Below are 27,343 nucleotides of genomic sequence, written 5' to 3'. Positions count from 1 at the left end.
TTTTCTCTTTTCTCCTTGATTAATCTCATATTGTTACAGTATCCCACTTTTGTTACCTGGTATATTATAGATGTTTACTTGTTTCTTTGAAATAGGAGAGGAAAAATGAAGGGATGGGTAGGAGGAGGGAAATTGGGACAAAATCATAAGAAGGGATATCAATATGTGAGAAGTAATGCACCCTCTATCTGGCGAATATAACTATAATGCCTGTATGCATTGAAATAAAAAATTATATAATTATATAAAAAAGAAGCCCAATGCTAGTTTTCTACCACTTGTATAATTTCAAAATATGGATATCAGCTTTCAGAACACTCCTGTTTCTGGTGATATCTGCCTCCATTTTTTCAATCAGTATTTACCTTCTTAGCTTTTGGTATGGTCATATATATATATATATATATATATATATATATATATATCTCACATCTAGTCTTCCAAGCAAAAGGATAGAATGCAACTTTCTTATGAATCTATCAGGGCTATTTTGGCTGTAAAAATAGTTACAGAAGAGATTCTTTGTCCATCCACCTTACTACTGCAATTTTCAAACTTCTACATCTTAAGAGATTGCAAATATGAGACAGCTCTTCAGAATTTCTCACATTTATTTCTACTACATCCCCCCTTACTTTAACAGAGTAATTTAATTCATCTTTAAAAAGATGAGACACCAAGGGGAAAAAAAGAACACTTTTCTAGTTACACAGATCAGTCCAATTGTTTGGCACTTCAGAATGAATTTTAAACTTGTTGAACAGAAGCATACAAATCTCCAAGAGCAAGTCATATAATGTACAATGCCTCCATTCATTGTGTAGGCAGAATGGAATGCTGGTACCCGGCAGCTCTCAGCGGAATGTTCCTTTGGCTTTTACTGTTCTTCTGGGAACAAGGAGGGAAATACATATATAAAATGAATTTATAATGTCTCTGGCTTGTAATGGCAAAATGATAAGAAAAGTTGGCTGTTTAATACAAACTGTCAGTTGCATATTCCAGGCCTCCTCTCTTTGAGGTCCCTCCCACAGCCACACGTCTGGCTACTGTGGAGTGAGGAATACAAAGTGACTGTTATTATTATTGACTGGCGAGGCCTCTGCTCAAAAACTTATTCTGTCAACAGAATGTAAGCAAAGTTGGCATTTTAAAGCGGGCTTCTTTTAGTTTCTGGGTTTGCTCAGGTTTGCTATGCAACAAGATCAGTGCTGTAGTCCCCGGTTCAAGCTGAAAATGTTACACAGGAAGACATACCATGTAAAGGTCAGATTCTTCTATTATAATCACTTTCTTGAACTGTGTCTGTAGAAATGAAACCGAATGCATACTTCTTGTCATAACTATGCTCCTATGGTCTTTCCAACTTTCTGTACTGAAAATATATAAGAACTCTTACTAATAAGGGAAGGATGCTGTGATATATGTATGGTGCTGTAACTTCAAGGCAAACTTCATGTATGCTGTCAAGAAGATTTCCCCCTGTGACAGATTCCACTAATGGACTGATGCTATGGACCAAGTACAACCTTGAGTGTTCACCGCTCCATGCTTTCCTGATCAGAGTCAACACTACAGATTATTATAGCCATGGAAAATATGACTTGTCTTATAAGGAAATGATTGGCACTATGCTGTTTTAAACTAGGCATATAATTTATGTCATCACATCTTCATAAGAGGATATATTCAATTGGTCAACTAGAAGGCAGAGAAAATTGAAAAAGTTGCAAATATATTACTTTCCCATTATTAATGACAATGAATATCTTCATGCATCTAATAAGATGTTCAGTTTTGATCTATATAACACTAACAAAAGTGATTTGGAATGAGTATTTTTTGTTGGCCGGCATGATCAGACTGTTTTTTAAAGTCATCATTTATTTATTTATGTTTTTGTAGTTCTGCGAATTCACATTCACAGTAGGTTTCTTTCCCTTGGTGATTCTGCATATTCTCCTTCCTGTTGTCTTGTAGGATCTCCAAGGAGAAATCGAAGCTCACACAGATATCTATCACAACCTGGATGAAAATGGACAAAAAATCCTGCGATCCCTTGAAGGTTCTGATGAAGCAGTCCTGTTACAAAGACGTTTGGATAACATGAACTTCAAGTGGAGTGAGCTTCGGAAAAAGTCTCTCAACGTTAGGTAAGAAAAGTTTGGAGGGAATAAAAAACAAGAAATGAATTAAAATGACAAACTTTTCCTCATTTTCCTAGTGTATGTAGCTAATATTCATGTTTATGTAAATTACCCAATTTTAGAATGATTCATTTTATTTTGAATAAATGAATCATTCATTTGCTTGCAATGGAGATGATACTCGAGGGCTCAGGTTAGATTAATATGGTGATATTTCAGAACCACAGGAGAGATGCATATTAAGACATTAGAGTGAATGTAGATGAAGAGAACAGCTATCCTAATTTTCAATGTTCTCTCTTGGCTTATCAGAGGATTCTACAGAAAGTGATAAAATTAACGGATGGTTATTATGGAATTCTTTCTTTGGCATTATAAATTCATACCAGAGGATATTCATTAAAAAGTGGAACACATTTTAATTAACAGTTTAGACAAACCTGTTCCATAGTTCCTGTATCTAGAGAGACTAGAGCAACTGTTTTGTCTTTTGATCCCTGTTAGATTTTGTTAAAAAAATTTGACTTGATAGATAGACTAAGCTTTTCTCATGACTTTGGTCACCTGCTTTCTACCTTGTCCCATTCTACCATCCAGTTTGTTTTGAGCAGTGAGTGTGTGCATTTCAGCATACTTGTTAAGGAGGGCAGGGGGATTCTTTTGCTATTATGGCTTTGGCTGGGATTATTTGGTGAAGGAATTTGTTCCTTCTTACCCATCTTTTCTGTGATGTTCCCACTGCTACTTAGAGGTTTTAAGACGTGTTAGGAGTGGAAGCTAAACTTCCGGCTTTGTCACCCATTGTTTTCCCAGCCCATTTTTATTTCTAAAATTATTCTGTGTCTTTATCTGTGTGTGTAAAAGTGTGGCTGTGTAGAGAGATAAGAAAGGACAAGCAAATGAGCTTAATAATAGTTATGAAGGAGTTTACTGAAGAGTAAGAGTGACCATTACCTCACAAAACAAGCCTTCACTCTTCTTAACAGATCTCCTGAACTGCCCACAATGCCCTTCTGTAAGAAGGAAATCCCCTGACATTTTGTTAATTCAAAAGCACTATTATATAAAACTCTGTTCTTCTGTGAAATAATAATATTGATAGAAATGAACACATGTGGTATGTACATACCATACAATGGCCCCATTTCTTGCCCTGAACACCCCATGATTCCACGATTATATTGTCTCAGTTTTGGAAGAAAATGAGGCATAGAGCTTAACTGATTTTCCCAAGGTCATCTAATCAGCCAGTGTTTCATCCAAGATCTAAACACAGTGAATGGCACTCCAAGCCTCTGAGCATTCATTTAACTTATTCTACAGAGTATAAAGAAAGGAACTTTTACAAATAAATGCATAATCATTGAAAGGATAAAACAGAAGATTTTTTTAAGTTGGAAAGGATTTCTTTTCATTATAAAGCTTTTCCCCCTATGTTTGCACTCCTAACTTCCAGACATTCATTTTTATTTTCCTGTTCTGTACATGAATTCACTTGTCAATATATTGGTGATGAGCTATAGACAATATTGGGCAATAGCATTTTCAGAGATAGGGAGGTTCCAGTAGCTTCGTATAGCTTAAACACGTAAGAGAGGTCAAAGTGTGTAATGACAAAGGCCACTTTTATAACGTCTGTCATTAAAAAGAAGTGAAACATGAGGTGGAATAGATATTGGAAGGTAAAAAATGAAAGTTATTCTTTGCTTTACATGAGAGAAAAAAAGAAGTATTGTAACTATTCAGAACATCATTCAGTGCCTTTTCTCTCCTTCATGTGAACTTGATGAAATAAAAGGGGAAATGAAAGTGGCAAACAGCATGTCAGCCAAAATACTGGCTCTTCATTCTCAGCAATTTCCCATATGCCAGCTACTGCAGTTTAATTCTTGCTGTCATTAATCAAGTTGAAAACAGTTTATCTAAAGTGCTGCAAATTCTAGAATTTAAATATTCAGATCAATGGCATTGTCTTTTAAATAGGCTTCTAATAATATAGGATGGATTATAAGAACTCTCTTATGAGAAAGTATGTTTTCAAATCAGATCAGTTTAGTTTATTTCCCGACACTTGATTGAAGTAAAAGTATCAATCCATAGTAAATGGCAGGATTCCGTTAAGAAAAGCACAATAGTGATAGTAATTTAGGATGAATGTGAAATAGGATACAACAGTGTGCAAAATGTGATACAGAACCATTAATGATACTAGCAAGCCTATATTGTAAATATCCTTACTATTGTTTTTAGTGGTTATTTGATCTTAAAAAGTGACAATTAAAAAGCCATTCCAAAGAACCCCTAGAAAAGCAATCTTGTTTGTTCAAATTAGATGTATGTGTGTGTGTGTGTTGCTACTGGGGCTTGAACTCAGGATCTGGGCACTGTCACTTAGCTTTTTTTTCACTAAGACTGGCTTGTAGATAAGATTCTCACAAACTTTCCTGCCCAGTCTCACTTTGTTCCTGAGATCTCAGCCTTCTGGAGTGGCTTGGATTATAGATATTAGCCATCTGAGCCTAATGAAATTATAACATATTTTATGCTTCAAAATTATAGTGAATTCATCTAGGCACTGGTGGCTCACACCTGTAATACTAGCTAATCAGGAGGCTGAGCTCTAAAGATTGCAGTTTAAAGCCAATCCAGGCAGGAAAATCTATGAAACTCTTATCTCCAATTAATCACCGAAAAGCCCTAAGTGACATTTTGGCTCAAGGGTAGAGCATTAGCCTTGAACAAAATAGCTCAGGGAATGTACCTAGGCCCTAAGTTTAAGTCCCAACACCAGCTATTCAATTAGTTTATTTTTATATGAGGAACTTTGAAACCATTTATTTCAAAAAAAGAAAAGACTCACAACCAAAACTCCCAATAATTTTATGATTACTCTGTAATTACTGTTTTTATAATGTTCCTTTTTTAAATTAAAGCTTCAGTCTCATCACTCATTTATTTATTTGTTCATTCAACAAGTAATTAATGAGTGCTTACTGTATGCCAGGTAGTCATCTAGGCATGAAGATACAATCAAGAATGAAGTATAGCAAAAAAAATAAAGCAAACACTTTTCTCATGAAATTATATTTGACTGTGTGACTCTAGGGGACCCATTATCTGCTGGTATGACTAATAATTTCATGATAATCTCTTCCCTTCATTTTTTCCTTTTCTTCCAGGGCATTTTTTACCAAGTAATAATTCTAGCAATTCTAGATATCACCTATTCTAGCTTGTTTTCAACATGGATTCTCTGAAACAAGTATATTCTACTTTCTAACCTCATTCTTGCTTTCCAGCAATTTCCTGTCTCATGTAAACATGTATATGTTAGTTTGCACACTTATAAGCTCTCCGATCATCCTGTAAATTTCATGTGAATTCCATATGACTATTTCTCTAGGGCTATTCTTTCACAAGCTCTTTTCAGTACTACTCAAATATATACTTGCAGTTGGGGTTATAGCTTAGTGATACGATGCTTGCTTTACATGCATAAAGCCTTGGGTTCAAACCTCTAGAATTTAGATAGATAGATAGATAGATAGATAGATAGATAGATGATATTCCTTGGTAATGTTTCATTAAATATTCATGAGTTATTTAATAGGGCCATATTTACTGCCTCCAGCTAAATTCCAAACTCAAAATGTAGAAAAGAAATAGTCCTAGGGTAGTGGTTAGTTTCTCTTCTGTTCCTCTTACCACCTGGCATAAAACTTGAACAAGTTACTTAGCTGAATCACCTCAGTTTTTACCTCACTAAAATGACATGATTTGTCCAGAAACACAGGTTGTTTTGCAAGTTTACAATTCTGTGGTGTCTTAATTCTTTAATCATATTTTATAAACTATCCAATTGGTTGAGGTTTTCTGCCTTGATTTTCTAATATTTCAATATAATTGATAAAAGGTAAGAGAAAAGAAAAAACCAATTAGACATCTTTCAGAGAAAACAAACAATGGGACTGCTTCAATTGAAATTCTATACTGTTGTGTCATATTCAGTCCAAGAACAATATATACTAACACTTCTCTATGTCTTTTCACAAATTTTTTTTCTACAAGGAATAGGAAGTAAAAGTAAAAAGTCAAGTAATAATTAAGTACCATCCAATAAAATGAAAGATTATTTCAAGGGAGGAAAAGTACACTGAATTCCGTTACTTGTATATACAAATGTACAAACACACACACACACACACACACACACGCACATACACACACACACGCACATACACACACACGCACAGAGTTATCCAGAATGGTGATTAGTCAAAGAAAGTCTTTGTGATTCTGAAATATTTTATATTCATAGCTTTACATTTCTATTTTTAAATATTTACAATTTGAGAAATGTTGAAAGGAATTTTATATAGGCAATATTTACAAAAAGTTCAATTGAGCCTGTTACTTGATTTTTATCAGATTATTGTACATACTCAACTGTGAGAATCACATGATATCATAATTTCAACAAAGTGTACATTTTGTGAGATTTTTATACTTGACCAAACAATGTGTAAATATTATATTTATGTAAAAGTAACATTTATGATATTATAAACATCAGTTTGAAAGTCAAAGAACACCAGCATTATATAATCCACAGCAACAATATATCATTTAGCAACTACTTGTGATAAGAAGTTAAAACAGGCCTGGAGTTTGGCCTAGTAGTAAGGTATCATATACATAGAAAAAGCCTGAAGTGGGGCTGTGGTTGAGGTCGTAGAGCTCTAGCCTTGAGAAAGTCCAATGACAGTGCTCAGGCCCTGAGTTCAAGCCACAGGAATGGCAAAAAAAGAACAGTCAGTTTTACTATGGTGGACAATAAAAATAGAGCAAGACTTAGCAACAGAGTTTTTTTGTTGTTTTGTTTTGTTTTGTCTTTTGCTTTTTTTACTTTTTTTATTGTAATTAGTAAAAGGGTTACATGATATTTGCCAGATAGAAGGTGCATTAATTCACATACATTGATATCCTTTCACATGTCTTGGTACCCGTTTCCCTCCCCCCCACACCCCCCACCCGTCTTGGTTTTCCCCCCTTCCCTATCAAATTTCAAATATCCAAATACAAATAAGTTCAATATATCAGATAACAAAGTGAGATACTATACCAATATGAGATAACCAAGGGACAGCAAAGGAGATGAGAGACAACATAGTACATTAAGGACAACAATCATTCATTATATGGCTTTTGTTTCACTATCCTGGAGGTCCTTTCAATTAGCTTCACATTATATGTCCTTATGTATCAAGATTTTGCTCTATTGCAAATCTCTGCTAGTAGAGCCCAAGGTTTCTACTGATTATGACGAATGAGGGAAACCATTGAGCCTAAGTTCCTTTGAGTCTGGCTTACTTCACTTAATATGATTTTTTCTAAGTCTTTCCATTTCCTAACAAATGGGGCGATGTCATTCTTTCTGACAGCAGCATAGAATTCCATTGTGTACAAATACCACAACTTGTTGATCCACTCATCAACTGAGGGACATCTAGGTTGGTTCCATATCTTTGCTATGGTGAATAGTGCTGCAATGAACATTGTTGTGCTAGTGGGTTTAGTATGTCCTTGTTTCTGGATGGTTGGGTAAATGCCAAGTAGTGGAATTGCTGGGTCATAGGGGAGTTCTATGTTTAGCCTTTTGAGGCACTGCCACACTGCTTTCCATAGTGGTTGAACGAGTTTGCACTCCCACCAACAGTGTAGTAGTGATCCCTCCTGGCCACATCCCCTCCAGCATCTGTTGTCATTCGTTTTCCTGATCTTGGCCATTCTAGCTGGAGTGAGGTGGAATCTTAGAGTTGTTTTGATTTGCATTTCTTTTATGACCAGAGATGTTGAGCATTTCTTCATGTGTCTGTAGGCCATTTTTGTTTCTTCTTCAGAGAAGACTCTCTTTAAGTCTTTGGCCCATTTTTTAATGGGATGGTTGTTACTTTCAAGGTTAGTTTTGGAGTGATTCAATTTTTTGAGTTGTTGATATATTTTAGATATGAGGCCTTTGTCCGTTGTTTAGTTGGTGAAGATCTTCTCCCACTCTATAGGCTTCCTGATTAGTTTACTAGCTATGTCCTTTGCCATACAAAAGCTCTGCAGTTTAATGCAGTCCCACTTATCCAGCCTTTCTCTGATTTGTTGTGATTCTTGGTCTTTATTAAGAAAGTTTCGACCTGTGCCAAGGAGGCCTAGTGTATCTCCTATTCCTTCCTGTAGAGTTTTCAGTGTGTCAGCTTTTACCTCCAGGTCTTTGATCCATTTGGAGTTAATTCTAGTGCAAGGTGACAAAGAGGGATCCAGCTTTAGTTTTCTGCATGTGCTTAACGAGTTCTAACAGCACAACTTGTTGAAGAGGCTGTCTTTCTTCCATTCTATTTTTTTGGCTCCCTTGTCAAAGATTAGGTGGCCATAGGTCTGTGGTTTAATATGGAACGAGACAAGGATGCCCACTCTCTCCACTACTCCTTTAACATAGCACTAGAATTCCTAGCCAGTGCAATAAGGCAAGAAGCAAGCATAAAGGGGATCCAAGTAGGGAAAGAGGAAATAAAACTATCCCTCTTTGCAGATGACATGATTCTGTATTTAAAGAATCCTATAGACTCTACTCCCAAGCTCCTTGAGCTGATCCAAAGCTTTGGAAGAGTAGCAGGCTATAAAATCAACCCTCAAAATCAACTGCCTTCCTTTATGCCAACAGTGAGAGGAACGAGGCAATAATCAGGAAAGAAACTCCTTTCACAATAGCCTCAAAGAAAATAAAGTACCTAGGAATTAGCTTAACTAAGAATGTAAAGGACCTTTTCGATGAAAACTTTAAAACCCTAAAAAAGGAAATTAAAGCAGGACTAAGGAAATGGAAAAACCTCCCATGCTCCTGGATTGGAAGAATCAACATTGTGAAAATGACAATCTTGCCAAGAGCTATCTACAAATTCAATGCAATACCCATCAACATCCCAATGTCATTCTTTAAAGAAATAGAAGAGGCAATCCAAAATTTCATATGGAATAATAAAAGACCCCGTATAGCAAAAACACTTCTTAGCAGAAAGAACAGCGCTGGAGGAATTTCAATTCCAAACTTTAGACTATATTACAGAGCTATAATTCTCAAAACAGCTTGGTACTGGCACAGGAACAGGCCTGAAGACCAATGGAATAGAACTGAGGACCCAGATATTAAACCACAGCTTTTTTTACTTTTTAGGGACAAAAAAACTATGCAGCTTGGACATTGAGTATCTCTCACCTTTCTCCTATTCTTAGAATGTTAATTATGTTTGGAAGTCAGAATTTAAGTCTTGTATGGAAGAAAACTGTTACTTCTCCTTGTATTTAACACCCTATCTTCTTTTTCTGTGGGTTACTATTATTCCTCCAGTTGGTATATGTTTGAGTGCTATTCTAGTTTATAAGGGTACTCAAGATATACAGGGCTATATTATTTATTTTACAAAAGAATTCAAGTTAAGTTTTATTGATAATGTCAAAGTAGGAATCAACCAAATCATATTTGAAATATCTGTATCTAGAGAAATAACAATCACTTTAAATTGTGGGAATTACCTACTTTTTAAGAATCATCAGTTGCCTTGTTAAAAGCTAGTAGCATCTAAGCTCTTGTCTTAATAGAAAATGGATAGAAGTTATGTATGCTCTGTCAAATGAAATTTTTTATTTGATTTTGTCTGTACAAGTAAACAGAGTATTAGAAGAAGCCATTTTTTTTGCAATCCTGAAGATTTGGCCAAAATCTTCTAACAGTAAGGATTGCCTCATCTAAAAATGGCTTATAATTTCTACTTCCCACATCTAAATATGAAACATCTTCACAACTGCTGTAGAAGTTGTATGTATCCCCCTGAATTTTGTTTTCTACAATTTCAAAACTTGATGGCTAAACAATGATCTCTAAGGTTCTTTGCATCTCTACCAGCTCTTGATATGACAAGTCATTCAAACCAAAATACAAACATACACACACACACACTCGCACATACACACCCACACACACCCCCATACACGTGCATGAATGCGCACGCGCACACACACACACACACACACACACACACACACACACACACACCATTTTCAGGAAGAGGCATTCAGAATATATAACAGAAGTAAATCATTTAGAAATATTTGATATCCACCCATAAAAATATTAACAGGACAGCTTTTCCAACAGACATACTAGAAATGAATCTTAACAATATTTCATAACCATTGCACAACCTTAAGAGCAAGAAAATATTTTCTGAGCTCCTAGTATTACTTTATATTTAAACTGCCTCTAAATCACCACTGATCCAAACAAAACACCTTTGCTTTATAGAGACAAACGACTAACACTGAGGAAAGTAATATATTTCTATTTATACATGCATATATATGTATACATACATATACCTTTAAGTACTTGTACAAAGGAGTTGCCAACAAAGCAGTTTATTAGTATAGTGAATCTTGATAAATGTCTCATTTCAGCAGGACACTGGTGGCTTATGCCTGTAATCCTAGCTAATCAGAAGGGTCAGATCTGAGGACTGTGGTTCAAAGCCAGCTTGGGCATTAAAGTCCATGAGATTTTATCTATAATTAATCACTGAAAGAGCTGGAAGTGGAGCTGTAGGTCAAGTGGTAAAAAGGTAGCCTTGAACACAAAAGGGCAGGGACAGTTCCCAGTCCTATGTTCAAGTCTTATGACAGACAAAGAAAAACGTCATTCAAGGGAGCTTTTTTTTAAATCTTCCATAAACAGTGATCCTGGAGATCACTTGCAAACTTCTGAAGGCTCTGGAGGTGGAAACTGAGCCTTTGCATTCCAAACAAGCTAATGTGCATAAGCAAAAGTTCTGTGTGAGCACTAACATTTGGGAACCACAGAATTACATGAGATACCTTTCAATTCAGTGTTTTAAACCAGGAACTATTATGTGACTTTCTCCTCTCAAGCCCTTGCCCACTTTCCTTTGCCTCGGGTTTTGTCCTCATGTTACATCTTTTCTTTTACTCTTGTGCCTTCAGAGGAAAAGAGTTGTTTGATATGCAGCTGAGATGATCAAACATTCTGAAACGTTATCTAACTCCATGCCTTAGGAAAAGCCTCCTCACCCAGATAGTGAAGAGCTTTCATCTCATGGTTCCAGGTCTTTCTGCTGTTGCTGTTAACTTTCTTGACTCTCCTCTGTCCCTCGTTTCTAACAGCATCCTTAGCTCATGCTATTAAGTTACTCTTAGATCTTTTAGAAATGAATTCCCTAGGTCTCTGAGCTATTTCTTTTTTTTCTCTTAAGGGACACAAAAGAATTCATTGACCCACTAATGATTAGTCAGCACCATTTAACCTAGAACTAGAGTTGTACACTTCCTTATATAAACAAAGCAACAGTCTTTTGTCTTACAGTGGGCAGCCTGCCCTTCAGCATTTCCTGACTTAGACCTCTGCCTCACAGGGAAGGTGCATTTTGCTGTAACAAATAGAAGGAAATTGAGCATTGGCCTCTTTGCATTCTCTCTTCCTTTCCAAAGCTTGTTGTTACCCAAGGTCTCACTGGAGCTTACAGGTATTCAATAAATACTTGTCTCTTTTACCTTCTCTAGACTTGTTTTCAAAATATCCTGGTTTATAGTCTCTTTTGCCCTCAAGGGGAACCAAGCCATGAGTTCCAGAAATCCCAAGGGATCCTTGTAACCAGTGCTTGTTGCATGGCCTTAAATAGCCAAAATATTCCATAGGGAATTCTCAATTCAGCTTATTATGGAAAACTGATCATCGAAGAGGAGGAGGACACAGAAACATTTAAGAACTGACCACCATGCTCTATATACTCTGTACTTAGTCTTGAACAATATAATTTCTCTTATTTGACGGAAAAGCCTTCATTTGGTTTTAGTTTTATGGGTACTTGAGTTTGAACTCAGGGCTACATATGTAATAGTCAGGTACTATATCATTTAAGCTACATCCCAAGTCCTTTTATGCTTTATTTTTCAGATATCATATATTTAGTCCTGGGCTAGCCATGAACCACAATCCTTTCATCTACTCTGAAATAATTGATCTTTCAAGTGTACCACATATTAACTCTTCCCCCAGGTTGGGCTCAAAATATGATAGTCCTAATCTCTGCCTCTTGAGTAACTGGGATTATAAGTATAGGTTACAATACCCATCAAGCCTTTAATTATTTTCTTAGTATAATGTTCATATTAAACATTATGAAAAGAAAATCATGACAGTTTGGAGGACAAAGAATATATCATTTGCAAATATGCCTCTGAGGAACAAACTGGTTGTCATTCTATAAATTGTTTCATGCATATTCAAGCAAATACAAACAAATACATGCACATACACAAACAAAACTGAGAAAATAAATAACATTTCTTTCTTATAACTTTCCTCATTTTTCCATATCCATAACTACTTATGCTATCAAACTAAACATTGCATCAAATTTCCTTGTATGAATTCACCATTATATATGCAACAAATTCCCCAGTATTAAATATTTAAATAATTTCTACTTTACACCAAACATAAATAATACTGTAACTAATACCTTCTATGTATATCTTTTATGCTTTCCTAGCTATTTTCTTATCATTCCTCAAATGTATGCATGTGATTCATTGCATATGCATATTTTAAGGATATTTATGTACCATCAGATTATCTTGCAGAAAGTTTGGGACAATTTAATTTCAGTAATAAGTACTCTTTGGTGGCTCTGTCGAAGGCCAGAAGGAGAATTGTATTTGAAGTGTCAGGGTATGTTACCAAACAGCAAAAGGAAAGGATGCTCTACCTACTGCTATGCTTTCTAGTTCTATCTTCACAGCATTTGAGATTTATTATACTTATATTATAGGCAACATTAATTTTTATGAATTAATTAGTACTTGTGGATGATATGCGAATGATGAACCATAATTCCAGATTTACCTGAAGATAAAGCTTTGCAATCTCCTTGCCTTTCCACTTTGTTTTCTAGGTGATGATTTATTTTATTAATTTATTTTCTCGTCCTCAAGTGAAATGTGGATTTTATAGCCCAGACCATTCATTTGTATACTTTAAAATGGCTTCTAAGAATTAACATGTTCTAAATACAGTTGTTAGTGAAGCCCTTGGTCTTCTTTCTAAATTATTCAAATTTAGGGGAAGCTTTCAGACAAATGTCTGTTATTTTTTTCTCTTCTAAATGAGTTGTTGTTATAGTACATTTTACACAATGGAAACAAAGGGGAAAGTATTAGAACTTGATGACAAGTACCAGGTGCACAAGAATCTTAAAAAATATAAAAGGAAAAGAACCAGGTGCCATTCGCTCACGCCCTTAGTCCTAGCTACTCAGGAGGATGAGATTTGGAGGACTGTGGTTCAAAGCCAGTTGGAGTAGAAAAGTCTAAAAGGTTTAACCTCTAACAGATCAGCAAAAAAGCTAGATTGGGGGACCAGGAGTTTGGCCTAGTGGTAGAGTGCTTCCCTAGCATGCACGAAGACCCGGGTTCAATTCCTCAGTACCACATACATAGCAAAAACCTAGAAGTGGTGCTGAGGCTCAAGTGGTAGAGCTCTAGCCTTGAGAAAGCCCAAGGACAGTGCTCAGACCCTGAGCTCAAGCCCAGGACTGGCTAAAAAGCCAGATTGGCAGCATTGATCAAGATGTAGAGCACCAGACTTGAGCAAGCAAGCTGAACATGCATAAGACCTTGAATCCAAGCCCTGAAGGAGAAGCATAAGAAAGAGGAGAAGAAAGGAATGGACACTAAGAAGAACTCAGTGAAAAAGACTGCTTCAGTTACAGAGACTGAAAAGTTAAAATGTGGGGAAAGACTGCTCTGTTTTTCAAAGCAGGAACTATTCCAGGACTAGTATGAGTCACATGAAAACTATGAGACTTTTATTACTCGCAAGGTCTACTTTTGTCAACCACATTCAGAGTGATTGATTTCAACAGGATGGGAATGCAAGGGAGTCCAATGCATACATCATGCCCAGAGTCAGAGAATTTGACTTGAGGAACAGGAACATGGGATTGAATCCTGTCTTTCCTCAAAATTAACACCAAAATAACACCACCTCATTTTATAGATCTCAAAGGGTGTTACAGATAAGCACATGTAATCCTCAACTCAGGAGGCTGAAATCTGGAGATCACATTTCCAAGTCAGCCTGGGAAGGAAAGTCCATGAGACTTTCATTTCTATTAAACAGATATTAATTAGAGCACCCTAAGAGACAGTGCCATATGTTTAATTCAAACCCCAATAGTGGTACACATAAAAATTCATTGATGGTGGGGCTGAAACTTTGGCCTAAAGTGCTTGCCTAGCATGCACAAAGACCCAAGTTCGATCCCTCAGTACCACATACATAGTAAAAAAAAAAAAGCTGTAAGTGGTATTGTGTCTCAAGTGATAGAACTTTAGCCTTGAGAAAACCCAAGGATGCTCAGGCCTTGAGTTCAAGCCCCAGGACTGGCAAAGAAAATTAATTGATGGCTGCCATATCATTTGCAACCAGGGGAAAAAGAAAAAAACAACTGGTATAATGAGATTACTAAAACCTTCCATTATCCTTTCAAATATTCTGACACAGTTTTCTCGTGTTTGTTTGGTTGGTTTGGTTTGGTTTCTAGGTCTCATTTGGAAGCCAGTTCTGACCAGTGGAAGCGACTGCATCTTTCTCTTCAGGAACTTCTAGTGTGGCTACAGCTGAAAGATGATGAACTAAACCGGCAATCACCTATCGGGGGCGATTTTCCAGCAGTCCAAAAGCGGAATGATATACACCGGGTAGGACATGTTTAAGTCTAGTTCCTTTAATATAGTAAGCAGTAAGTGACTACTTTATAATTATTCTTGTTGGAAATTAATCAAATATAAATTTATTTTGCTCTTCTTATCCAAGTATCAATTATAAATAATCTAAACCGTTATATTTTAAATGTCAAATACATCTACATTAATAATGCCCTTTAGGAAATTTCCCAAATCTTGCCTATGTTAAAAACCTTTTCATGATGCAAAATGCTGAACATTTATAAAAGATAGAATGCTATAATAAAAATGTATGTTTAGCCTAGTGGTAGAGTGCTTGCCTAGCATGCACGAAGACCCGGGTTCAATTCCTCAGTACCACATACATAGAAAAAACCCAGAAGTGGTGCTGAGGCTCAAGTGGTAGAGCTCTAGCCTTGAGAAAGTCCAAGGACAGTGCTCAGGCCCTGAGCTCAAGCCCAGGGCTGGCAAAAAAAATGTATGTTCTTATCAGACCATTAACAATCATCAATCCTTGGTCAGTCCCATTACTTCTTTACTTCCTTTCCTTGTCCCTTTATTTTGAAGCAGACATCAAGCACATGTGATTTTATTCCTAAATGTTTCAGGAAATATCTTGAAAGCATAAAGGTTTGCTTTTTATAGTAATCACTGTGCTGCTATAGTACTTTTAAAATGATTAGGCTAGACATGACAGTTCATTCCCATGATTCCACCTACTGAGGAGGCAGAGACTGGGAAGATCACAGTTTGAGAAGTCAGCCACATCAAAAAATTAGCAAGACCAAATATTCAACAATAAGAGATGTCAACTGTGGTGTGTACTTCTCATTCTGGCTATGCAGGAGGCTCAAAATGTATGATTGATGTCCAGGTTTCTCCATGTGAAAACTGAAGATCTTGCTTGAAAAAGAACTAAAGCCTAAAGGTCTGAGGGATAGAACATATGCCTAGCAAGTGTGAGGCTTTGGATTCTAACCCTAGTTCCTCAAAAATAATGCCAATAGTAACTATATCAAAGCAAATATTTGTTCAGAAATGTTCATTTCTTTCATGTATTTTTTATTTTTTAGCATTTGTTTTAAGAGTTACAGTGAAATCCAAATGTTGCCTCTATTTAATTAATTTGGCCAGGTCCTCCTTTTTTCATATAATTTTATTGTAATTAATAGAAGGGTTACATTATGTTCAGAGAGAAGGTGCATTACTTCACAAACATTGATACCCTTTCTCATGTCATGGTCCCCATTTCCCTCTCCCACCCCATGCCCCTCATCTTGTTTTCCCCCTTCCCTATCCTATTTCAAATAACCAAATACAACTATATCCAATATATCAGATAACAAAGTGAAATACTGTAACAATATGAGATAACCAAAGGACAGCAAAAGATATGAGAGATAACATAGTAAAATAAGGACAACAGTCACTCATATGGCTTTTGTTTCTATATCCTGGAAGTCCTTTCATTTAGCATTATACTATATAGTCTTATGTATCTAGGTTTTGCTCTATTGTAAATCTCTGCTAGGAGAGCCCAACGTTTCTGGAGTCACAAGTGTGTATCACTACAGTGGTCTTACAACCAATGAGGAGTCTAGTTGATTTTTTTTGAAAGGGATAGCCTTATTCCAATATCCTCTTGTTTTAACCACCCAAGGTTGAAACAGTTTTGAACCACTGGTACCTGGCATGGTAATTGCTTTTGATATAAAAATAAAAGTCAAATAAATAGTAATGGATAGTCTACCAAGTAAATTAAGTAAATTAAAAACTTTCAAGAATTAAAATGTAAAGAAAGACCCAGAAATCTTTGCAAAAGAATGGGGACCATGTCCTGAGAAAGGGTATCAATGTTTGTTAAGTTATGCACCTTCTATCTGGTGAATATAATGTACCCCTTCTATTAATCACAATAAAAAAGAATATCAAGGAAACTGCCTATTTTCCCTTTAGCCATTTCTCTTGATATAACTCACAATATTTTATTAACTATTATACTAAGGTGAAATATAATAGTGATAGTCTTTTTTATATTTTTATTATAATTAATAAAAGGGTTACATGATATTTGCCAGATAGAAGGTGCATTAATTCACATATATTGATACCCTTCCACATGTCTTGGTCCCCATTACCCCCCCCACCCCCCCATCTTGGTTTTCCCCCCTTCCCTATCCAATTTCAAATAACCAAATACAAATAAATACAATATATCAGATAACAAAGTGAGATACTGTAACAATATGAGATAACCAAGGGACAGCAAAAGAGATGAGAGATAACATAGTACATTAAGAACAACAATCATTCATTATATGGCTTTTGTTTCAATATCCTGGAGGTCTTTTCAATTAGCTTCATACTATATGGCATTGTGTATCAAGGTTTTGCTCTATTCCAGATCTCTGCTAGTAGAGCCCAAGGTTTCTACTGATTATGACAAATGAGGGAAACCATTGAGCCTAAGTTCCTTTGAGTCTGGCTTACTTCACTATGGTGAATAATGCTGCAATGAACATTGTTGTGTTAGTGGATTTAGTATGCCCTAGTTTCTGGATGGTTGGGTAAATGCCAAGTAGTGGAATTGTTGGGTCATAGGGGAGCTCTATGTTTAGCCTTTTGAGGAACTGCCATACTGCTTTCCATAGTGGTTGAATGAGTTTGCACTCCCACCAATAGTGTAGTGGTGATCCCTCCTGGCCACATCCCCTCCAGCATCTGTTATTATTCGTTTTCCTGAACCTGGCCATTCTAACTGGACTGAGGTGGAATCTTAGAGTTGTTTTGTTTTGCATTTCTTTTATGGCCAGAGATGTTGAGCATTTCTTCATGTGTCTATAGGCAATTTTTGTTTCTTCTTCAGAGAAGACTCTCTTTAAGTCTTTGGCCCATTTTTTTAATGGGATGGTTGTTACTTTGGAGGTTAGTTTTGGAGGGATTCAATTTTTTGAGCGTTGATATATTTTAGATATGAGGTCTTTGTCTGTTTTTGGTTGGTGAAGATCTTCTCCCACTCTGTAGGCTTCCTAATTAATTTACTAGCTATGTCCTTTGCCATACAAAAGCTCTGCAGTTTAATGCAATCCCACTTATCCAGCCTTTCTCTTATTTGCTGTGATTCTTGGTCCTTATTAAGAAAGTTTCGACCTGTGCCAAGGAGGCCTAGTGTATCTCCTATTCCTTCTTGTAAAGTTTACAGTGTGTCAGCTTTTACCTCCAGGTCTTTGATCCATTTGGAGTTAATTCTAGTGCAGGGTGACAAAGAAGGATCCAACTTTAGTTTTCTGCAGGTGCTTAACCAGTTCTGCCAGCACAATTTGTTGAAGTGCCTGACACCTCTCCACTCCTCTTTAACATAGTATTAGAATTCCTAGCCAGTGCAATAAGGCAAGAAGCAAGCAAAAAAGGGGATCCAAGTAGGGAAAGAGGAAGTAAAACTATCCCTCTTTGCAGATGACATGGTTCTGTATTTAAAGAATCCTATAGGCTCTACTCCCAAGCTCCTTGAGCTGATTCAATACTTTGGAAGGGTAGCAGGCTATAAAATTAACCCTCAAAAATCAACTGCCTTCCTCTACACCAACAGTGAGTGGAATGAGGCAATAATCAGGAAAGCAACTCCTTTCGCAATAGCCTCAAAAAAATAAAGTACCTAGGAATTAGCTTAACTAAGAATGTAAAGGACCTTTTGGTGAAAACTTTAAAACCCTAAAAAAGGAAATTAAAGCAGAACTAAGGAAATGGAAAAACCGCCCATGCTCCTGGATTGGAAGAATCAACATTGTAAAAATGACAATCTTGCCAAGGGCTATCTACAAATTCAGCGCAATACCCATGGCATTCTTTAAAGAAATAGAAGAGGCAATCCAAAACTTCATATGGAATAATAAAAGACCCCGTATAGCAAAAACACTTCTTTGCAGAAAGAACAATGCAGAAAGAACAGTTTCAATTCCAAACTTTAGACTCTATTACAGAGCTATAATTATCAAAACAGCTTGGTACTGGCACAAGAACAGGCCTGCAGACCAATGGAATAGAACTGAGGACCCAGATATTGAACCACAGATCTATAGCCACCTAATCTTTGATAGGGGAGCCAAAAAATAGAATGGAAGATAGTGATACAGTCTTATGATGTCATTACTTTGAATAGTCCAAATACTGTTGTATATATAGAAGAACATTTTTGAAAAGGATAAACGTTTTAAGTAGAATGCTTATATGATATAATAAAACAAGAGTAGATTTTTGGCTTGAGAAACCAATAAAAATGAATCACTGCCGAAGTACACTAAAAATAAGGAGATTTGAATTGTGATTACTGGTGAAAAGTAAGCAAATTGGTGGAAATAATTGTCTTGATCCTTTTACCCACCATGTTGTAATAGATTCTATTTGTGTTTATTGCCTTTAGTATTTTGCTAGTACTGGCAAAATGCACTTCTCCTTATTCTCTCGAGAATCTCGAGAAAGTGACATGATAAAGACGGAAGCACTGGATTTCAGATTAACATGCAATAGGGTTAATTTCTCTACCCCTGGCTAGTGTGCTCACTCAGATAAACACCTATTTTTTGGCCAAACCAAAGTTCCCATGCATTGGTAATTCTCTTTTATATATGAGTTCATCTATTCCTTCATCTTTGCCTCCCTCCAAGTACAATTTAGATTTAATCATCAAATGTTTTAATAACTGGGCTGGGCGTATGACCTAAATGTAGAGTCCTTGCCAAACATGCCTGAAGCACTGGGTTGGATTCCTTGGTACCACATACACACAAAAGGCTGGAAGTGACAGTGGCTTAAGTGGTAGATCTCTAGCCTAGGGGCCGGGAGTTTGGCCTAGTGGTTAAAGTGCTTGCTTAGCCTTGAGGAAACTCAAGGATAGTGCCCAGGCCCTGAGTTCAAGCCCTGGACTGGCAAAAAATATGTTCTAATAACTAATTCCAAACTTCTAAAATCCTTGACTTTTTCTTTTAACTTAGATAATCAGTATTTTTTCTTTTCCAACACCAACGTAGCAAAGTGGTATTATTTCATGATCACCAACTTCTACCCAGCCATTGCCAACACATCACTGCATTTTCTACAAAAAATATTTTTCAATTTTGCCTACTGATAACCAGCATATTTGCAAAAGTCTTTTCTTTACATTTCTGGATCTGCTCTGGCAACCCTCCAATGCAATCCCTATTTTTCACTCAGGAGGATCTATGTAAAAATATAAATTGAATTAAGTCTTTGCTAGCTTTACATTCTAATGGCTTCTCAATACCCTTGGAAGAAGACTTAAAATCTCAGTAAGGGTAATGAGGCTTTATGTGATTTTTTTCTTTCTTTACAGTCAAACTCTTTTATGCGTTTTTTTTTCTTTTTCACTTCACGATCTTCCTCTCAAATGAGACGTTAAGCATACTTCTCCTCTGTCTGAAACACTTTCCATCCACACTTACCCCATCATAATAGTCAGGTTAATATCTTATACTAATCCTCTAGGTCTTACCTCAAACATCACACAAGCTTTTTCCAAATGTGTATATTTCTGATACCGTCTACTTTTCTTTCTATACCTTACTATTTTTTGAAAACTTGTGTATGCACTCTGGGAAACATTTTGTGAGAGAGCAAGTTGACATCTTTATACTTACTGTTTTATAAAATACATGGCAGACATAATGGATTGACAAGAAAGGAATCAAGGAAGAAAAGAGAGCTGAGAGCAAAAGACTGGGGTAGAAAGATGAATTTGAGGTCATCTTGAAAAACACAGGGAGACCTTGTCTCAAAAACATCAGGGAGAGAGGAAAGGACACCAGGAAGAAGGAAGAAACAAAACACCTAGAAGAAACTTGCTTGCTTTGTAGATTTTCAAGAACAAGAGCAGGAAAATAAAATTGCATCCTCTTTATAGGACTTATTTTTGATTATTATCAGCTAAGCATCCTTTTGTAAAATTGTTTCCATGCATGTTATTTTTGTTAATAGATTGGTCCAATGCTTTTATGAGCTTTCCTTGGTATCTTATGAAATATTCTTTAACACAAAACTCTCTCCTTCCTCAAAGATCTTCATTCCTGCATATAAATGAGAGAACAGTCAGTCTCCTAACCAACTCAGTGTTGTCATATTTATGCAGTGGCCTTTTTAGAATTATAATGCAAAGGCTGCATAGTTAGTGACACACTTGTTGCCTATGAAAAAAAAACGAACAAAAAATGTCCCTGAAACTGAATCTACATATTGGACCTTCGAAACTCAATTAGGAAGAGCAAAATGAAACACAATTGCTATAAAACTCTGTCAATATTTACTCATTGACAGCTTTTGTGTTTTATTTTTATTAGATCTTATATTTACTTTGTCCTCTTTCAAAGATCATAAATTGTTTGGCTCTTTTTTAAAATTCCCTTTCTGTTTATATAGAATGCTTGGTAACAAGATTGGTCACTTGTGATCATGAACTACTTCTGATGTATTTCACTGTCACTTTTTAAACTATCATCTGTATACTACCTGTCATAAATTAGTAAATCCCTTAGCTGCAACTTTTTATGGAAAAATATTTTATGGAAATAGCCAAAGTGGAAACTATAATAGCATGTTTCAATCTTTTCCTTAATTTTTATATAACTCAGGATGTTTAAAAACATGTCATCAATATTTTGTTTGCATACCATTTCACACTAATGGTAGAATTTTGAAGCATAATGTCTCAGTTGTTTTGATGGAGAAGTATATGCTTTTCCAATAGGTAAATAAGTATTCTGTTCCTATATAGTTCACATAGGTAGTTGAGACTGTGGTCTCATTCCTCAATGCAATTGCCCCACCCATGGAAGAGAGCCATTGGCTCTCAAGATTAATCAATAAATGGCTCTCAAGATTAATTAATAAAATAATGCTTTGTATGTGGTGAAGTGTTATAAATAAAGCTCAGATGTGCCTTGGCAAATATACAATGACCAATTTTTATATCTTTTGAATACATTATCCTGGCTTTTACAGTTCCTCATTACTTGCCTCACTAGACTGACTTGTTTTCAATTACTGTATATTATTCTAGTCCAGATATATTGTTGAAACTGACTTCCTTTGTTTTACTTGAGCAGTCACTAAAGTGATATTTATTACATCTCTACTCCTGTGATTAACCCAGAGAGAGTCTTAAAGGAGGCAAATAATAGTGGAGAATTTCTAAGGAGAACTGCAATAAACCATGAGTTTATTTAATTCCTTTCTTGCTATCCAAAATCCAAATGGAGATTAGGTCTTGATTATAAAAACACTGTAGGTAATGACTTTCTGTTTGCACTTTTACTAATGAAAATGTTTATTGTAGGATTTTCATCTTTCAATTTAAAAATCTCTGTAATCCCTTCTCCAGAGACCATTAAGGATACCTTCAAAGTTTCCACAGATTTTCTCGTTACAATTTGGATGGCAATAATCAATACATGCATTATTAAAACACCAGACAGAAAGCCATTATTGTTTGGATGCTGTTGATAAATGAAAATGCTTGAATAAAGTAGTTTACTTGTTCATTTGTTAGGTCATATATTATGCACATTTGATTTATTCACAAGTCACCAAAAAGTGAGGTAGAGGTTCAAAATTCAAAAAAAATATCCCAAAATCACATTGTAAATTACACATTTATTTGGAATAATTATATTATCAATGCTGGCAGATTACCTTTGACTATACTCTTAGTGTATATCAGACGGAGGAGTTTTCTGTATTTTATTTACACAAAATTAGAAAATCTCTTTGGATACCATTTGAGAATGTTAAGTTTTAAGTCAGATCTGTGTTGACAAAAATGTCCTCTGAAAGATGACAAAGTTTGTAACATAAGTATTTCATTTACACACTAAAAACATGTTATTTGGGGATTTCTAAAGTGTTTGGTTTCCCTGTAAAGTTTACCTTTAGTTTTTTCTATCCTGAGATATCTTGCCAGCTATATTGGAAGAAATCAACATCTTTTTTTTATCTATTCTTCATCTGTAATGAAGGAAACTATGTTCATATAACTGTGACAATCTATGCAGTCATATTTAGGCATGCTGAATAAAAAAGACTTGAAACTTATTTTTAAAACTACATTTCCAGGCATTTGTGAAAATGTACTGAAAACTGGCTATATCATCAGAATGTAAGAATGGAGTCATATAGGACTTGTCCTTCTTTAATGAGTATAATATAAAATGTAGGCTATCTGCAAATTGCATTCTCTATTGTCACAATATTATGATATCACAAATATTTTTAAGTAATACTTGTATTGTGCTTTTCCTGTACAGAGTATTTTATACATGTTATTCATTTAATTACCAATAGACCCTTGAACTTTCACTACATACATTTCCCCAAATTTTTATTTTTGAAAAGCAAGATTATAACAAAGATTCCTAGAAATCATGGTTCCTTGCGGAACTATTTATTTGAACATGTATTCTGTGCTCACCTACCTTTGGCCATAGCAAAAAACATGATTCCTTGCCCAGATGGATGTCCAAATTTAGTGAGAGTTCGACATAGTGATGTAGTTAAGTTGGCATATTTAAATATCAATCATTGGCAACTTCTATGAAGAAAAAATATAAAATAAACACAGTAGGGATAGGAATAAAGTTTGGCGTAAGTAAATTAACCAAGGAAATACCTTGAGTAAATATTATTCTGTTAAAAAAGGAACACATTCATAGCTTAGATGCAGTAACATTTTTGGAGACGTCAAGTAGTATTTCTCAGGGAAAAAGATTAGAAGACTATACTAGATTGTGGAGGGAGATAAAGGGCAGATAATGAACAGCTTGTAGACCATAGCTTAGGGGTGGATTTTCTTCTGTGTGCAGTGAGACATTACTGAAAGGCTCTCAGCAGGCATGATGCGACCTGATTTATGTATACACAAGTTCACTCCAGCTGCTGTATGGAAAGTTGATTAGGAAAGGCAAAACTTAAAGCTCAGAGAAAGAAGGGTGGCAGCAGCATCTAGAAAGTAAATTATGATGATTTAGGCTGGCATGGAGAGATAGCAAAAAAGATTCCAGCTATATTTTGAAGGTTGACCTGATAGAACTTAATAGAGATGGAATGTGGAATGCAAGGGAAAGAGAAGAATCTAGTCTGACTCTGAAGTCTACATCTTCACTGAATAGGAAATTCATGGTGGCATTTATGTAGATGAGAAGGACTCTAAAATGATCATGTGTGAAGATGTATACTTGCAGTGAACCAAGGAATCCAATTTTGGATTATTTTGAAAAAACTAGAAAAATGATATGATTCAGAAATTTACAAGTCATAGTTGACAGCTTCAAATTTCAGCTGAGTGCCTTGAAAATGTTTGGAAGTTCATTTGTTACATGATTTTCAAATAATGTGTTAATTTGTACTATTACTTCAGAAGAAACTTCCAGAATTTAAGGATCACTGACCTAAAACAAATTCCTTACATGGCCATGGGAACACACTGACTTCTCCCCAGTGATTTTTCAAGGCCAGTTAAGAACTCAGTAACTTTTATTGTCAATAGGAAGCAACTTCTCCACTTGGAAGCTGGCCCAGCCTCAGGACCAAGAGTTTAACAGCTGTTCAAGATGCTCTGTGAGCCTGACTATTCCTGTGAGCAGACTGAACTCTATTCTAGCCCATGCCCTTGATCCAAACAACATAACTTTTCATTTCAAATTACATCCAGAAAAGCAAATTGAGACAAAAAGTTGTAAAAATATTTTCCAAAACACTCAAAAGAATTCTTTTCTCTCTAGTATAATTCAATTTAAATAAAACAATTGAAGGATTAAAATATGTCCATTTATTTTCCAATTTTGTTTCAATATGATTTAATCTCACTTATAGATAAATCCCATTGTACATGTTGAATCAATGGATCTGATATCTCAATCTCTTTACATATTTGTAGTAGAGTAAAAATAAGTTTTTCTTCTAATTTTTAAATGATTCTAAAGTAAAACCAATAGAAAAAAGAAGTAAAATAGTGAGGAGAATTGTTACGTACTGGATAGAAATTTTGGATCATGAAATATGAGTAGCTTCTAGAGATCAACAAGCCTGCAGTTAATGATACCGAATGTATACACTTAAAAATGTATTAGAGGTTAAATTTCATGTTAAGCATTTTTACCACAATGAAAAACAATGATGTTGACTTCTTTTTTTAGCCCATATACCCAATTAATAATTATTCTAATGTTAGTTGTCTCATCATAGTTGTGGCATCATTTGATAAGCCATGTGTTTGAAACTCAATTAATATGATAGCTTTTTAAATGATTAAAATGGAATGTAGTCAACAACTAACTTATCAGACATAAAAATACATAGGAGATATACAGACAAGGAAGAAATTAGAATAGATTGGATGACAAATATATTAACTATGAATCAAATTATAGTTGTGACTGTGTTCATTTCCTTGCCTATGCCTGATCCATAACCATTTGGTGACCAAATAGAACTGCTGAATAATTATAAATGTTGGAGTTAGCCTAATGTGTTCTTATCTAGCTAATGTTACAAAAGAGGAAAAGCTACAACCAGTGGTTTAAAGTATCAAACCAGTGAATGTTTACAAGTAAACAAGTTTCACAAACAACAAACTTGAAAAGAACAGAGCTAATCAATCCACCTCTTAAGGAAATTCCAGCCAATAACACAGAAGTTACATTCAGGTTTGGATCTGAAGGTCCAGAATAGGTCCAGTAAAACATTTATTTGTATCAACTCACACCATTATTTTTTCTCCAATGACTCATGATATAAAGTTTTTATCTACAAACATTCTTCCAATCTAAATAAACTTGACCTTCTTTTACACAGTCTTTTTTTTCGTTCTAACTGAATGTTGAGTTTTATTTTTGTTGTTGTTGAGATGTTGTTGTTGGTTGTAGGGCTTGAACTCTAGGACTGAGCACTGACCTGAGCTCTACAGCTCAAAGCTAGCACTCTACCACTGGAGCCATAGCACCACTTCTGGTCTTCTGGTGGTTAAATGAACTTGAGTCTCAAGGACTTTTGTGCCTGGACTGGCTTTGATCCACAATCCTCAGATCTCAGCCTCCCTAGTAGCTAGGATTCCAGGTATAGGCCACCAGCACCCAACTTTGGAAATTCCATTTTATTCAACAATATTTATGGAGTATAGTCAAGCTCTAGATACATTTTTTATCATTAGCACTGATGCTTAGCAGAGACTGTTTAATACAACAAGCATGTAAAAGCCTATGGCTGGTTAACAATCTAAATGTATTGACAATAGAGTACTGGAATGGGATGTTAAAATGTAGATCAAGTGATATACAACGGGATATTTTTCAAGTTAGGGTAAAAAATACTCAGGAAGACCGTCATAAGATCTCTGTTGCCAATTTCTGGCCCAAGCCAGACATAAATCCCAGAGCTCCTCCTATTCAGGATTATATTCATTTCATCACTCAGACAATCTGAGATCATTCTATCAAGTTATTCTTCTTAATATAAGAATTATATAGTTATTTTCTATCAGTTCAGTCTGAATAACACAAACAGAACTTTGCTGCTTCAACGGGACTATAGATAAAATTTCAATCTAAGAATATTGTACATGATAGGAAAATATCTGTATTTTGAAAAGCAAAGACTTTTATTTCCATTTGTCACAATATGACCGTACTTCCCCTGTCTATAGGCAAAAAAAGTAGTTTTTCTCCCTGCATTGTCAGTACCTGAGCCCAGAGCCTGCCTACTCTGATAAACTGCTAGCAAGTCAATATCTCACCTTTTAATCCCCCCTCATATGTGATTCTGAGAAAGTTTCATTTCTGGAATTACTAGGTATTTCTTTTATTTATCTTTTTTTTTGGTCATGTGGGGCTTGAACTCTGGACCTGGGCACTGTCCCTGAACTCTTCAGCTCAAGGCTACTGCCCTGCCTCTTGAGCCATAGCACCAGTTCCAGTTTTCTAGTGGTTAATTGTAGATAAGAATCTCTAGATTCTAGCTACTCTGGAGGCTGAGATTAAGGATCCCAGCCCCAGCAATACAAAGCTGAGACACTCTTAGCTCCAATTAATCACTAGAAAATGGGAAGTGGGGCTATGGCTCAAGGGTAGAGCCATAGCATTGAGCTGAAGAGCTCAGGGACAGCGTCCAGGCCAGAGTTCAAGCCCCATGACACCCCCCCCCCAAAAAAGAGTCTCTAGGACTTTACTGCCTGGGTGGATTTGAACCGCAATCCTCAGACAGATCTCAGCCTCCTGAGTAGCAAAGATTACAGGCATGAGCCACCATGCTTGGCTTATTTATCTTTTATGCCTTGGAAGCAACAGGGGCAGAAAAATAATTCTTCATGACCATGAGTATTTTTCACATATATG

At 35.7% G+C, this 27,343-nt stretch overlaps 1 protein-coding gene across 3 annotated transcripts in view; it reads left to right on the top strand.

Annotated features, from left to right (window-relative positions):
- Dmd (dystrophin) overlaps window positions 1–27,343 on the top strand; it is a 1,999,854-nt gene that overhangs the window by 1,597,395 nt on the left and 375,116 nt on the right. For all 3 annotated transcript variants that reach the window (XM_090326714.1, XM_090326711.1, XM_090326710.1), the window contains 2 exons: window positions 1,981–2,153; window positions 14,810–14,966. In XM_090326714.1, the coding sequence (XP_090182840.1) occupies window positions 1,981–2,153; window positions 14,810–14,966 (330 nt within the window). The remainder of the gene's footprint in view (window positions 1–1,980; window positions 2,154–14,809; window positions 14,967–27,343) is intronic.

The sequence above is a fragment of the Megascapheus bottae genome, chromosome X, assembly GCF_031878675.1.
Source record: "Megascapheus bottae isolate mThoBot1 chromosome X, mThoBot2.hap1, whole genome shotgun sequence".
Taxonomy (NCBI): Eukaryota; Metazoa; Chordata; class Mammalia; order Rodentia; family Geomyidae; genus Megascapheus; species Megascapheus bottae.
The sequence above is the reverse complement of the archived record's forward strand: the minus strand, read 5'-3'. Positions and strand labels throughout refer to the sequence as shown.